At 42.6% G+C, this 14,849-nt stretch overlaps 1 protein-coding gene and 1 pseudogene across 1 annotated transcript in view; one reads left to right on the top strand and one right to left on the bottom strand.

The window, feature by feature from the left end:
- FSTL5 (follistatin like 5) overlaps positions 1-14,849 on the top strand; it is a 608,027-nt gene that overhangs the window by 465,618 nt on the left and 127,560 nt on the right. Inside the window, exon 8 of the mRNA XM_060246574.1 lies at positions 6,308-6,428. Within this exon, the coding sequence (XP_060102557.1) occupies positions 6,308-6,428 (121 nt within the window). The remainder of the gene's footprint in view (positions 1-6,307; positions 6,429-14,849) is intronic.
- On the bottom strand, positions 12,953-13,949 carry LOC132577101 (prohibitin 1-like; annotated as a pseudogene).

Raw genomic sequence — 14,849 nt, forward strand, 5'->3', positions numbered from 1 at the left:
TTGCTCAAGTTCCGAACTTCCAGTTGTTGTCGGATGTATACCTAAATACCTCTTCTAATTTCTCCTATGAGTTTGTGGAACTGGCAATTTCTAAATAATTTATATATATATATATATATATATATATATATATATATATATATATATATATATATATATATATATATATATATATATATATATATATATATATATAGATTTATATGTGTATGCATGAGAGAGAGTACATACAGTATGTATAAAATGATGGCTCCAAGCTTCCAACCATAATTTATGTGTTATCCTCACGGAAGGAAGAAACTGGGTTTAAACCTCTGAATATGGCTGAAATCAGTTTTAGTTTATTAGGTTTAAAAGCCTATATGTCATACACCATAAAACTTTATTATAAAAGCTTAAAAAAATAAGATGGCTGAAATCTCTTTGAGTTGTGACCAGAGCTGCCTGAGTGGGGAAATATCTAGAGGGTGTTTTTTTTTGGGGGGGGGGATCCTGAGGAGGGGAAGTACATCACCAGGGTTGTAAGAAAATACCCCTAATATTCAGAACACCGTAGTCACCCGCCTGGTTGCCAGGATGCCTGGAGACTGAACTCACACACATCTGCTAGGAGAACGTGGGTTTGGCTGCCAGACTGGAAAGGATTTATGAGTACTAACAGCCACAACACTAATGCAGCACTCCATGTTTCTGGAGGAGTGCTAGCAAGAAGAAGGGATGGTTTCCAGTTGCTTTGGGCGAATGCCATCTCTATCATTGGAGCGGAAGAAAGCACGCTGTTAGGAGCTATCCAGGCCACGCGGTTTTCAGCCTTGACGACAGAATCCACTTTGGGAGGCTAACACCAGCTATCGTCCAGCAGTGCAAAGACTCCATTTCAGCGAAGCGGGAGGTTCACGTACTCAACAGATGTCATCCATCCATGAGGCCATCAAGCTTAGGCGTGGACCCTGCCGGAACGCCTAAGCCTTTGTCCAGCAGAACTAAGGACAAAGACTGGTGTCAAGAAGAACACTGAAGAAGAGGAAGAACATCTTCAGCCAGAGCCAAGTTCCTTTGTGTAAACCGGGTGTTACCTAGGTAGTAATTTGGCCATCTATTGTCACCTTTTTAGATAAGTTTAATAGTCCTAAGCACCCCTCCACCCAGTGATTCCCCCCATTCTTCTCCCCAACGGTCATCTTGGAGTATCCCCACCTTGGTCCATTGTTACCCGAAGGTCCAATCAGGTAACCAGGACCCAAGCTTGTTCATTGGTCAGTTATGGGCATTCAATTAGGTGCCACCAATTAGGTAACTTGCTATTAGCTACTGTGGAAGTCCAGCCCTTATGGTCACTGCAGAGCCTCCCCTTTTTCTGAGGTCATGTACCAGCTGACCACTGTCATCCACCCCTGTACCTCCCATCCCCTGAGGGTCCAAGGTAGTCTATTTAACCTGTGACCCAACTCCCCACACGTGTGCATCTAGCAGTACCCTATCTCCACTGTATAGATCCACCCCCGATTCCTGATCAGTTTAGGGTCCTATTTCCCCTGTCCTCTTACGTCGCCATTGGAGTCTTCCTGGAAGACTACGATCGGTAATTATCACCCTGTTTGTCTACCCATGTGTTGTCTCTATATATATCTCTATTTTTCTTAGGACTGTATGCATGTTTCATGAGCACATTGCCTTGTATGTATGCCTATATTTTTCTGGAATAAATTTTGTTTTACTTAATTAGAGTCCTTGATAAATTTAAGCATTAATTTCTGGACTTGGATCCTGTATACACAGATAAAAGACCCTATTAAGCCAGGTGCCCACCTGACAATTCCCCATTGTCATTTTGAGGGCATTTTGGCTTACAGGGTACAATGGCATATCCACCCTTCCAAAGCAGCCATTTCTCTCCTTTTTAATTTCTGACTTCTGGAGATCAATTGTAATAGCAGGATACCTTCAGGTCCCAGCTGAAGGTTAGCAGCCCTAGTTGAGACATAGTTTTCTCCAAGATAGTAAAAATTCGCTTGGCTTGTGACACTTCAGACTGACATCAAACAAAAAATCTACACATGAAGAAAGCTAGATGTCATTAAGTTTTCTCTGTGGTAACTTAAGTTTCTGTGGTAACTGTCTCTGCCTCAGTGAGGGGGCCTTGTCCCTCACTCCTCATAGTCAACATAGTGGCAGGGGGTTGAATGAGGAGCTTCAGGATGCCTGCTCTGTAGCCAAGTCTTACCTGACTCCAAGTGGGGGGTGTTTCTTGTGCATGCAAATAGCACCTGGTGCAATGATGTCATCCAGAAGTGACATAATCATGCTGAGCATATTGCACAGAGGATATTCTAGCATTTGACTAAAAAACTCTATGATGCCATGTTATTTTAGCTTATCATTAAGACACTGTCTACATGTTTGAGCGGGAAGTAGACTAATTCACCTATCTCCCAGGCAGAACTATGCATTTTTGTTGTTCTGGGAAGCGCCATCATGCTGACTGGAATTTTGCTGGAGCCTCATCTTGATTTTACTAAAATGCAGGGGTTTCTTTATGAATGTCTATACATTAAGGTATCACCATCCCCATAACAAATCTCCTCCTGCACCTCCCTTCCAGTTTGTTGGTGCCCTATACCACTGAACATCTATTTGTGACCATCCCACCACATTCATTGGATGTGCATGCATGGCCCTAGCATTTCTCAAGGACCCATATGTAAAACATTTAATTCAGGTAGACACAGCCTTCATTATCTGCCTAAGCCAGGTACATGGGAAAGGAGCCTCCACTGTTATTCTTCCCACACACACATTGCTTGGTGCAGGCAAAGGAGCCAAGCAAACATCAGCACTTCATCTGTTTGGCTGGCAAGTGGCTGGCCCATCACTAACCCAGGGGGAAGGACGATGGGTGAGCAGACCGCCTTGCTATAATAGCTGGCCTGTCTGGCAAGGTGGGATGGAATTTCCCCCCACAAGCTTTGCAAGTCCCTATTTGTTGTTTTCTAATTTTCTATTCAAATTCAGTTACATTGTTGTACCATTATGTTGTGCTGTGTCTTGTGCCTTAATGAGAATGGTAGACTATAAATGAAGTAAATAACAGAACATGATGCTTGCAAATGGTTACATTTTCTACTGTGCATGTCCTCTGCCCATGTCAGATTTTTGTGCATGTCACTACTTTGAGAATCTTTCATTATTTACCTTTGCAGCTTTACCTCTTCACAAGCTTCAAAGTCTGTCCACAGCTATTCAGACAGAAATGTGTACTTTGCTATATTCCTGTGTCCTTTAATGTCCTGTTCTTTGCTGTATTTCTAACTGCTGTTGCGTTAAATATTGTATAACAGAAACTACCTTACCTCATGCAAGGAGGAACTCCATATGCTACTAGCTAGCAGGTTGTTCCAATTAACTTACTGTAGTTTTATGAAAATATACCTCACATCTGTATCAAAGAAACACCCACTTGATGCATTATTGTGTCATACCATAAAAACAAAATTTACAAAAAGCTAAAGAAACCAGCAATAGCCATTTTTTTGAACAAAGTAAATAATGGTAGATAATGATACAAACTGTCTGGATTTGAACATAATATCTGGTATCCAAACAAACATAATATCTGGTATCCAAACAAAGGACACACACAAAAGAGAGCAGCACAAACAGCCAGATTTAAGCTTTCTTTTTTGCCATAACAGTTTCTGCTGCTGGAGAGAAAATATAGGAGTTCAATCCCTTGTTTGAATCCTATCAAAATACTTTGAGATCTGCAGGATGATTCTGTAATGTCTTACTGCATTGCATGGCTCTAAAAAAGATATTTAGGAAACAGTAAAAGGAAGAAGCAATACTACCCACTTTTGCATGATGAAAGCACTGAGTAGCCTCCATTATCATTTATGTTGCTTCTGTTTTTCCTGTTTACTATATGTATTTATATTTGTGATGGGTGAGCTCCCCATCTCACCTCATAAAGATTTGTGTGAGTGTGAATTTTCTCAGGCAATTTTTAGAAAAAGTTCCAAGGTTTCCCCCCCCCCTTGAGTCCCTCCCCCCACAAAGTGTATACAAACCAAGCTCACCCCAGCCCTCCTAAGCCATTGTTCTTTCTTTCAAGCAAATCCTTGCAACAGGGAAAGGCGATAGCTTACTAAAACAGGCAAAGTCATATTGTTTGCCTCCTCCACCTCAAGATCTAGGTTTCCCTAAGTATGCGAAGGCATGGTGATATAAGGCTATAAAAAGTTTGGGAGCAACACCAGAACACTTAGTGACTTCAGCTGATGTGATTCAGTTGCTAAGGCAGCACTTGTCCCAGAATCTACCATGTTGATGCTTATTACTTCAACTGTATACAAACTGGTGTTGTGATTAGCTACATTTAGTTATTGGAAGGAACAAATTTGGCAAGGGGCACAGTCCCTCCAGGGGCAAAGTCAGCCCATACCTCACCAATCCTGGTGTGGGGCTACTGAGGTCAGGGGTTGGGAGACCATGAGCCAAGAGCGGAACTAAGGGATAACAAGGCAGAGTCCACAAAGCTATTCCACAAATGTAGAAGTTCCACCAAACAATATGTTTGACTCCCCCCCCCCAGAATTTATTATTTATTTATTTATTTACTTACTTACTTACTTACTTACTTGCTTACTTACTTACTTACCTTAAATTTGTATGCTGCCCACTCCACACACGGGCTCTGGGCGACTCACAATATGTTCTAAACACTTGCTTAAGTTGTCTACAATGTGCAGCATGTTCAAACCACAGTTCTATCACCTGTTCAAGTTATATGCTCTTTTAGTTCTTTCTTGAAATTTATGTATAGAAGTATTCATTGCAAAAGTCAAACTAATTTTCCAAAAACGAAGAGTTCGTGGCATGTTAAAACAAACATTTTTGATGGCAAGAAAGCATATAGTAAAATCCACTTTTTTCCCAGCTAGGTGTTATTCTAGATCCATCAGCACATTAGTAAAGCAGACTTTGCATGCAGACAGTCCCCAAAATCGAAAACTGGCATCTTCAGGCAAGTGGAAATTTCATAGCAGGGGGTTGGCAGTGATCTAAAAACTACTACCAGTTAGCGTATGTGGCATCTGACTAGATGGACCAGTGGTATTATCCAGTTTAAAGTAGCTTTATATATTCAAGGCTGCAATCCTAACTCCACTGTTACATGAAAATAAGTGCTATTAAAACCTATGGGACTTCTTTCTCAGTTAATATACATGTGATTAGACAGAACATTGTTGAGGCTCCCTGGCCAGAGTGTGAATGAGAATTTTAGCTGAAAACATTACCAGTTCTGATTTTATGTTGTTGTTCTTAATCCTTCATTTTAATCTGCTAGGTCAGGGGTGGCCAGACTTGCTTAACATAAGAGCCACATAGAATAAACATCAGATGTTTGAGAGCTGTAAGACATGAATGTCAGATATTTGAGAGCTGAGAGGGAGGGAGGGAGGGAGGCAGACAAGCAAATAGATGGGGAGGGCGGAGTGGAAAGAAAGCAACTTTAACTAAATGCATTTTCCAAGCTGCTGGCCAATGGGGTTAGTGAGGACTTCAAGGGCCACACAAGATGTGTGAAAGAGCCACATGTGGCTCCCAAGCCATGGTTTGGCCACCCCTGTGCTAGGTAGTGCAAAAGCATGGGGCAAAATGAAGGGTGAATTTTGTAGTGTTGCAGTGTGTTCTCTCTTGGTCTCTAATTTAGGAGGTATCAGGAGGGAAATGGAAACAGGCAAGGAAGCCAAGAGCAGCAGTGTTTAGAGAAGCTACTTTTGAAGGTTGTTTTTAAAAAAAAAAAAAAAAAAGCCTTGACTCAAAATGAAAGTAAAAATTAGCCACTGCAAACATCTTAAATTCTCCACACAGTAAATTCCTTAAATTTCTTTAGATTGTTAGAAAATTACATCACCTCGATTCCTTCTGTTACATGAAGAAGACCTCATTTGGCAACTATCTAGAAAGGGGAAACACAATTCATGCCAATGAAAAACTGGCTAGTTGGCAGCTGCGGCTGTGCTTCTCGTCGTCTGGTTATGTTAACATATTGATGTCCTTGTGGTATTTGATATTTACAAAGAGAATAAATAAACTGTTATAAGAAGAACATAAGAGAAGCCATGTTGAATCAGGCCAATGGCCCATCCAGTCCAACACTCTGTGTCATTCAGTGGCCAAAAAACCCAGGTGCCATCAGGAGGTCCATCAGTGGGGCCTTAGTATTGTTTTTCATACCCCATTTTGTGCAACCTAGTATTATTCAAATAATTGTAAACACCTTGTTATTCTTCCTTCCCTTTAGGATTTTGGTGATGATGGGTCCCTATACATTACTAAGATTACTACAACTCACATGGGAAATTATAGCTGCTATGCGGATGGCTATGATAAACTCTATCAGACTCATATTCTTCAAGTGAATGGTAAGGAACATACTGTAACAGCAAGTTATGGGGTAGTCTTTCAGTATATTTTGTGGATTGTTTTGATTTTGTAATTGTATTAGAACTGAACACCAAAACAGACATAAGTTTTTTATTAGTACTTTTTCTTCATTAAATATGATTGCAGTAAAATAAGATTTAACCATAGAATGTAGAATTTAATCAGAGGAACCAGAATCATAGATAATTAAATCTTATTACAAAGAATAAGATAGGCTGCTTGACTTACTTTCTTTGTACATTGAGCTCTTAATGCTATTGGACAATGTGTTTTCTTTATATTCTATATGTAGAATAATATACATTTATGGAAATAGCGACTTTGAATAACAGCTTAAGTATGTTATTGCTCAGACTGCAACAATTAGGGATGGGCAGGAACCTAAAAATTCCAGTTTGGTTTGGGGTTCTATGTGGTCCCCCAAACCAAATTCTGAACTGAGCCAACATGCCCCAAACTGAACAAGCCAATTTGAATCCCCTTTCTCCTGGCTGCAGCAAGCTGGTATTTTTCCAGTTCATGCCCATCCCTAAAAATGATTCAAAATAGAATATGGAGACTTTCAGGGCTATAACGTGTCATATGCTTAGCATACTAGCATGTGACAGTTCTGTGTAGTTCATATTGCTGCACACAATGGCATGATTTTACAGAATTCTTGTAGGATTATTTTTGTCTCTGATCAAACCAGACTGTCCACTAATGAGTTTACTAGGATTTATACATCCTAGCTACACTCGTTTAAAATTTGAAGCTTAATACCTTGGTCAGATGAAGCAGCAATTTAATGGATAGTCTTTAGATATAACCACTACATTCTTAAACATAGGAAAGGAAGTCAGTATATAGTCCAGGAAAAATGATTAATTAATGTAATGGCACTTGTATAACAGAAGAGTGAAAAGAAGGTTAATGAGATAATGAGGCTTCGTTGATCTTTAAGATCTAATGTAAGAGTCCTTTGAAAATAATTTAATTGGATTTTAAGCACTTTCATAATGTGTGCATTTTTGTTCAGAGAAACTCAGCAGAGATTTTTATCGTATTTTCCCCATCCTTTTAACATATTTAACATGGCATAATTTCCTTTGTTTTCTCTCTGCACTTAAACTCCACATTCTGTCTCAGAGCAGGAATTATTGACTTCTTTACAGAAGTGAAAGTAGGATCAAAATCTAAGGACAAATCACCATAATGGCTAAATTCAGACATCTCATAAATGTGTGGTTTAATTAAATTAGCTATGGTTACTGCAACTGTCTGAATGGAGCACTTCATTAACTGTGGTGGGTTAGGGTCCATCGAATCAGGATTCGAACTGGCTTTGTTAGTCTTAACTATAGTTATATGTTTGTCTGAATGCAGACATCCTGGCTTAATCCTGATGTAATAATGTAATTACGCTTTCCTGCATTACAGAAGCAAAGCAAATTAAATCAGGATTTGTTGTGGCAAATCAGAATTTGAATTATTGAGATGAATCCTGGTTCCCCAAATTAGTCATAATTAAACCATGGTTTCATGTTTTGTCTGAATCAAATCATTTGGCTTCAATTAGGGTTGCCAAATCCAATTCAAGAAATATCTGGGGACTTTGGGGGTGGAGCCAGGAGACTTTGGGGGTGGAGCCAGGAGACATTGGGGGCGGAGCCAGGAACAAGGGTGTGACAAGCAGAATTGAACTCCAAGGGAGTTCTGGCCATCACATTTAAAGGGACAGCATACCTTTAAAAATGTCATTTCCAAGCTCCGGGGTGGTGCACAGCCCCTTGCTCCGCGGGTGGCAGCACCACTTTTTCTCCTTGGCACAGCTGCTCTGACTGCAAGGGGTGGAGCCGGTGACGTTACAAGGAAGTTGCTAGGCGGCCCGTAGGCATCGTTCTGGTTCTGCAGCTTGGTTTATAACGCGCCTGGTGTCCGCCACAGTCTCAGCCGATGCCCGCCCGCCCCTTCCTCATCACCTTCGGCCGGAGAAGAGGCACCTGAGGGGTGCACGAAGGGGAAGAGGCGAAGACAGGGGGGGGGCACTCGGGTGTCACAGCAACCCAACGCTCGCCACCTCTTGCGCTCTTATTTGCAAAGCAAACACGATGCCCCCAAGACTCGCTCCGACCCGGCCACAGCCGGCCGCAGAGAGAGAGCTCAACCTTTCATTAGCACGCAAAGCAGCATGGGACTTGTAGTCTTCTGTGACATCCAGCAGACGAAGAACACTTTTAGTGAACTACAAGTCCCATAAACTGCAGAGAGAGCAGTCAAACGGGAGTCTGAAGAATACTTTTTAAGGGCCCGCCGGGAGTGAAAGGGGGAAGGGGCAGGACACGCGCGCTTCTCTCCCTCCCTCCGGGGACAGCTGGCGCTCCACCAGCAGGGCACGGAAGAGCCCCCAGCTAGCTGGGCTGAGGCCGGAAGGGAAGCTGCGCGGCCACCACCAAGTGCTCCGAGAAGGAGCGCCCAGCTCCAGCCCACCCCACCAGCGCGGCGCAAGACCTCGGTCAGCAGAAAACCCAGCCAGAGGCCCGCTCGCACTCGGCTCGGCTCGTCTTGTCTTGGGCAGATGGGAAGGGCCGCCATCCCCCCCCCGCTTTCCAGATTTCTGGGGAGCGGGGGGAGGAGCCTCCAAACCAGGGGGCCCCCGCCCAGGCGGGGGATTTGGGAAGGCTAGCTTCAATTCAACCAGCATGATTAGAGGATATATTACATCATGAAAAAGTAGTTCATGAACAAATATAAGGGCAAATTTAATGTAATTATTAAAATACCATTAATTCTACTGAAATGTATTCACAACGATCACATGTACCCAGAGTCCTGCATGCACTGCATTGCACATCTACAGATAAAGCCCGGGCGATTTTTTGTGTTGATTGCTCCTCATCACAGCCTTTTGCTCATGGCTTGATCACCTTCAAAAGGCTATAAAGAGGAGTGGGATTGCCCATCCTGCTCTCTCCAGTGTCCATCCTGCTTTCTACATTTAGTAGAAGATCTGATGCTCACAGAAATGTTCATGTAGGTTCTTCCAATAAACTATGAACCATACCAGAAAAACTTCTAGTCATGTGTATAGAACTTATGTACAAAAAATTATACTAGTATATGGTTCTGTGCTTGTGGGGACAGTAGGTGCAGTTCTGTGCCGTGAGTATATTAACTCTGTAAACATATGAGAGACATATGAATAGGTTGAAGAGGTACTTTGAGAACATTGATACTGTCCTGGAACATAAGCTGGAGTGGTCCCATAGAGGCTTAGATAGAATAATGGCTGCCAGGCTCAGGCATCTGGAACAGTACATGGCTATCAGTCATAATTTGTGACCCAGTAGATGCTTGATAGATGCCCAGTTCTGTTGCTCTGGGAAGGAGTAAATAAGAATAGGCAGCTGAAGCAGCCCATTCCCTACATTCCAGCTCTTTCTTTCTTTCCTATCCTACCCAAAAGAAAACCCTGCTCTCTCTCCATAATTAATTTCAGTCATTACTGGACTCTAACAATAAGTCTTTATAAAGATGGACTGGACACTTGGCTGCACTCCATATTAAGCTAGTCAAGCCTTCTGATTTAATTGTGCTGAGCTATATTACAAACCTAAAGATTTTATTAGATGTTTTTTATCCCAACATCAGTCAAGAGCAGCTGTCACTTGAGAGACGAAGGAAAAGAGCCAGTGTAGTGTTTTCCTTTATGCGTTCTAAAAACATTACATTGAAGTCAATGACGTGTAATTGGTCAGGGCACTTTCCTTGTTGGAATGGTGGCACAAAGCCCTGGACACTTGTACTTTGGTTTCATTGCATGATGTGCCCATTGAAGGACTGATGTATGAACCTCTCCAACTGCCTTTGTTGTTTCTAATGTGATTTATTTCCTAGTATTAATTATGCTTTTCAGACAAAAATTGCCCCCAAAGAAGCTTACAGGAATCAAAATTTAACACAAATGAAAACTAACAATAAATACAAAATATTCCTGTCAGAGTGAATTCTCTCCTGAACTGCATTCAGGCATGACAGAGGAACCCTGACTACTGCCTCACCTTCCTTTTATTGCATTATCAACAATACTAAAGAGGGAGACTGGGGTGGGGGTGGCCCCAAATTGATAGGGGGCACTGCCTGCATTGCCCTGACACTTGTTACTGCCATGGGGAGAAATAGAAAGGGAAAAGACTATCAGGGAATATGAGAGGGAGGAAAAGAGGAGGGAAAGATTAAGGACATAATAAGAGCTCCATTTAGTTCAGTATCCTGTCTCACACAGTGGCCAACCAGTTCCTCTAGAGCAGGGGGGGGGAACCTCTGTCCTGAGGGCCATATACGGCCCTCGAGGTCACTTGGTGTGGCCCTAGGGGATTGTTGGGTCAAACTGAGCCATGTGGCAGCCTCCCTGGGGCCTGGCTGGCCAGCGAGGATTGTGGGGCTCAGCCATGCTGTGCAGCAGCCTCCCCAGGGCCAGGTAGGGATCACAGGGCCCAGATGTACTGTGTGGCAGCCTCCCTGGGGCCTGGCTGGCTGACCAGAATTGCTGCAGGGCCTAGAAAAGTTACTGTCACAATTCAGTTTGCACTTGATTTTCCCAGATTGTGTGGCCTAATATGCTAATAAGTGTGTGATCTAAAATGCTTATATTAGGGGATGTGGTCTAATATGCTACTGAGTTCCTGCTGGGCTTTTTCTAAAAAAAAAAAAAAAAGTGCTGGACCTAGGCTTTTGCCTAGGGCGGCGGGCTATGTGTGTTTGTGTGTGCCAGATTAGGCTCTCCCCACATGATTTCAAATAGAAAAAACAATTATTTGCATTAATTTTGCTGGCCTGAATCATTCTCCCTTGGCAGAGCACTGTTTTTTAAGTTGATAATTTTTTATGGCCCACGAATGATGTTATAAATATCAATTATAAATATCAATATTTATATCAATATGGCCCCTGGCAGAAAAAAAGGTTCCCCACCCCAGCTCTAGAGGGCCAATAGCAGGGCATAGAGGCTGAGACCTTCTCCTGATGTTGCCTCCCAGCACTGAAATTCAGAGGTTGATTGACTTTGAACATGAAGGTTCCCCTCAGTGGATAGTAACCACTGACAGACCTATCCTCCATATCCTATTAAAGCTATTCCTGTGGCTGTCACTACATCCTCTGGAAGTGAAGTCCACATTTTAATCACTCACTGTAAAGAAGTATTTTCACTCTTCCCACCCCATGTATAGTTTAATCATGTCCCCCGTTAATTATCACAGACTCTTTAGCCTTCCCTCATGAGGAAGGTGCTCCAAGCCCCCAATCATCTTGGTTGCCTTGTTCTGTACTTTTTCAGCTCTATGATGTTCTTTTTGAGACATGGGGACAAGAACTGTACACAGTATTACAAATGAAACTGCACCATAGATCTAGACAGGGGCATTATAATATTGGCCATTATATTTTTCAGTCTCTTCCCTAATAATCCCCAACATAGAGTTTGCCTTTTTTACTGCTTCAACGCACTGGCTGGACACTTTCATTGAACTATTCACTTCAAGCCAGAGAACTTTGTGCTTTCTGTTTTCTCTGCCTTTGGGGTGGGGAGAAGCCCCACCACAAGAGCCACCATGTGCCTTTCTGCCTCAAAAGGCTTAGAAGATTCTTGGGAACTGCTTCTTGTTTTGGAAGTTGTGTGTGTGCCTTTAAATCTCACTGACTAGAGCAGTGTGGGCCAGGCGAGCAGGCAGAGTGATGTGGCTCTGTGAAGCATGTGTGAGAAATAAAGAAAAATCCCCCTAGGCTGATCTCTATTTACCTGTTAGTCTGGAGAAGTTGGTGGAAATAACAGATGGTTACATTCACCAGTTCCTGTGAGTAAATTGCCCCAGCAAAATCACAAATGTGTGGGCTTGCAAACTCTTTATTTTGGTCTGTGTGTGTGTGTGAAGGAGAGAGAGCGAGAGCTTTCATTTAGTGGAAAATGCAGCCAGCTCCTGAAGCAGATGAAGAAATGAAGATTGCTTTCAGAGGAACTTCCCTGCTGCATTTCCATTTATTTTAGGGAATGGGGAAGTCTCCTGGCTCCACCCCCAATGTCCCCAGATTTTTTCTGAGTTGGACCTGGCAACCCTATTCTCTGTTCTCCACAGGGAAAGTGTTTTGATTCAAATGATTCAGGCTGACTTGGATTAATCAGAAACGAGCAACATTTACTGTATCTTGTGATCACTGGTGAATTGATAGTGTTCACTGATCAAGATCTAAACATAAGAACATTAGAACGTAAGAGAAGACATGTTGGATCAGGCCAGTGGCCCATCATAGAGATTTTATTTGGGAAAAGGAAATCTGAGCCAAGATGGCAAATTAATAAATGTGCAGACATTTTTATTTAGTACATTTTTATCCCACCCTTCCTCCAAGGTTCTCAAGGTAGATTAAATGGTTATTGTCTCCTCCATTTTATCCTCAAAACAACACTGAAAATTACATTAGTATGAGACATTGACTGTTTTCTCCTCATCAACGCCAAATTGAGAAACTTCAGTGATTATGCACGGCTAAACTTACTTTCAAAGGGACAGTAGAAAAAAAAGGGTGGGGCTAGGAACAGAGTGGACCTCTACTGGGGTAGCTGGAAAAGCATCGAATGTCCTGAAGGTAGGTAGGTGATATTACGGGATCGCAAGAGCTGGTAAGCGATGTCTTCGGCTGTCTCGAGCTTGCACAGTTCAATCAGGCCATCTCCGGCGGTGGCCAGCAACTTGGCTATCAGCTCTGCCGCCTTTGAATCCCCCTTGGCCAAGATGATCGCTGCTTTCTTCTGCTGTTCCACCTTTTCTACTATGAACCTGGTCCGTTCTGCTTCTTGCTGGGCAACCTGTTTCATTTCTACAGCTTCCGTGAACTCCTTCCCAAAGGTCAGATGTGTCAAGGAAACATCATCCAGGATGAGGCCGAATGTTGCTGCTCTTTCTGTGAGGTCTTCACTCACTTGTCTGGAAACTAGCTCCCTCTGTGTGATTAGCTCCCCAGCATCAAAACGAGCCACCACAGACTTGAGGATCTCAGTTGTAATGGAAGGCAACACTCGTTTGTTGTAATCTTCTCCAATGCTGGTGTAAATTTGGGGAAGCTGCATGGCCACAGGCCTGAACAAGATCCGCAGAGTGATGTTCACGTTCTGTAGATGTTTGCTGTCTGTTCTGACTGGAACGTTGCAGGAGTGAGAGCGGCAGTCAAAGATGATAGGCCTTTGCACCTAGGGAATGAGGAAGTGGGTCCCTTCTCCCACCATGATGTCCTGAACACCCTGAAAGCAGTCAAAGATGGCATCCCTGTGTCCTGTGTCCACATTATAAAGAGCAGAATTGACAACCCCGCCAGCAATAGCCAGGCCAAGGCCAAGTTTGCAGAGGCTCTCAGAAACCTTGGCAGCCATTCGATCCGCTTCGGTCCTGTCCCTCTGTTCCCAGAAGTGTCACGCTTTTATTATCTCCCCTCTCTTCGCAACACTGACCTCCACATGAAACCCCAGCAAGCCACCTGGCCCCACTGCCAGTGACTGATCTAAGGTCAGCCAGTAAACTTCATGGCTGAGTGAGGATATGAGCAGGGCTCAGGGTGCCTTTCATCAAGGAAGAATACAATAGATAATGGGATTAATTCCCATGCAATGAAATATAATTTGTTAAAATTAAAAATTTAGCAAGGGGAATAGTTCACTTACTTTTCAGATGCCAGATGATACAATCATGAAAATGCTGTTATTTCACTAGGTTTAATCCAGTGTGAAATTCTGGAGTGCTGTTAATTTGACCAAACATAGCAGAAGATCTTGGACAGAGATCTAAGAATATAGCCCTCACAGTTCCCAGCAATTGTCAAATCATGATTTCACTTTAACTTTAAGTACAATTATACAGTTATTTTTAAGCCTTAGCAACAGAATCCCCTGGCTTTTCCCATCTTTTCCTGCCTTGGTGTTTTTAATGGAGGGAGGATAGTTGCACAGAATTCTACTGGAGTCTGCCTCTTCCACCATAAGAACACCTGGAAGTCATGGTGACAATTCATCTGTTTTCAAAAATTGGTTATTGGTGCGGGGGGGGGGGGGGCACCAGAAGTAGGGTGCCAGATAGTCTCGGGCCAGCTCTGCCCCCAACAGAGCTGGCCTATGACTGGCTGGTATAAGAAACTGCGTGCAGTTATATTGGATGTTCGCTGCCTCTAAATGTTTTAAATGTTTTAACTGTTTAAATGTTTTAAATGCTTTAATGTTTTAAATGGTCTAATGTTTGAATTTAAATGTTTTACACTTAATTCCTATTTATGTTAGACTCCTATGTTGTAACCCGCCCTGAGCCACTTGTTGGGAAGGGCGGGATAGAAATCACAAAATAAATAAATAAATAAATAAACAGCAGCATTTCAGT

The sequence above is a fragment of the Heteronotia binoei genome, chromosome 9, assembly GCF_032191835.1.
Source record: "Heteronotia binoei isolate CCM8104 ecotype False Entrance Well chromosome 9, APGP_CSIRO_Hbin_v1, whole genome shotgun sequence".
Classification (NCBI taxonomy): domain Eukaryota; kingdom Metazoa; phylum Chordata; class Lepidosauria; order Squamata; family Gekkonidae; genus Heteronotia; species Heteronotia binoei.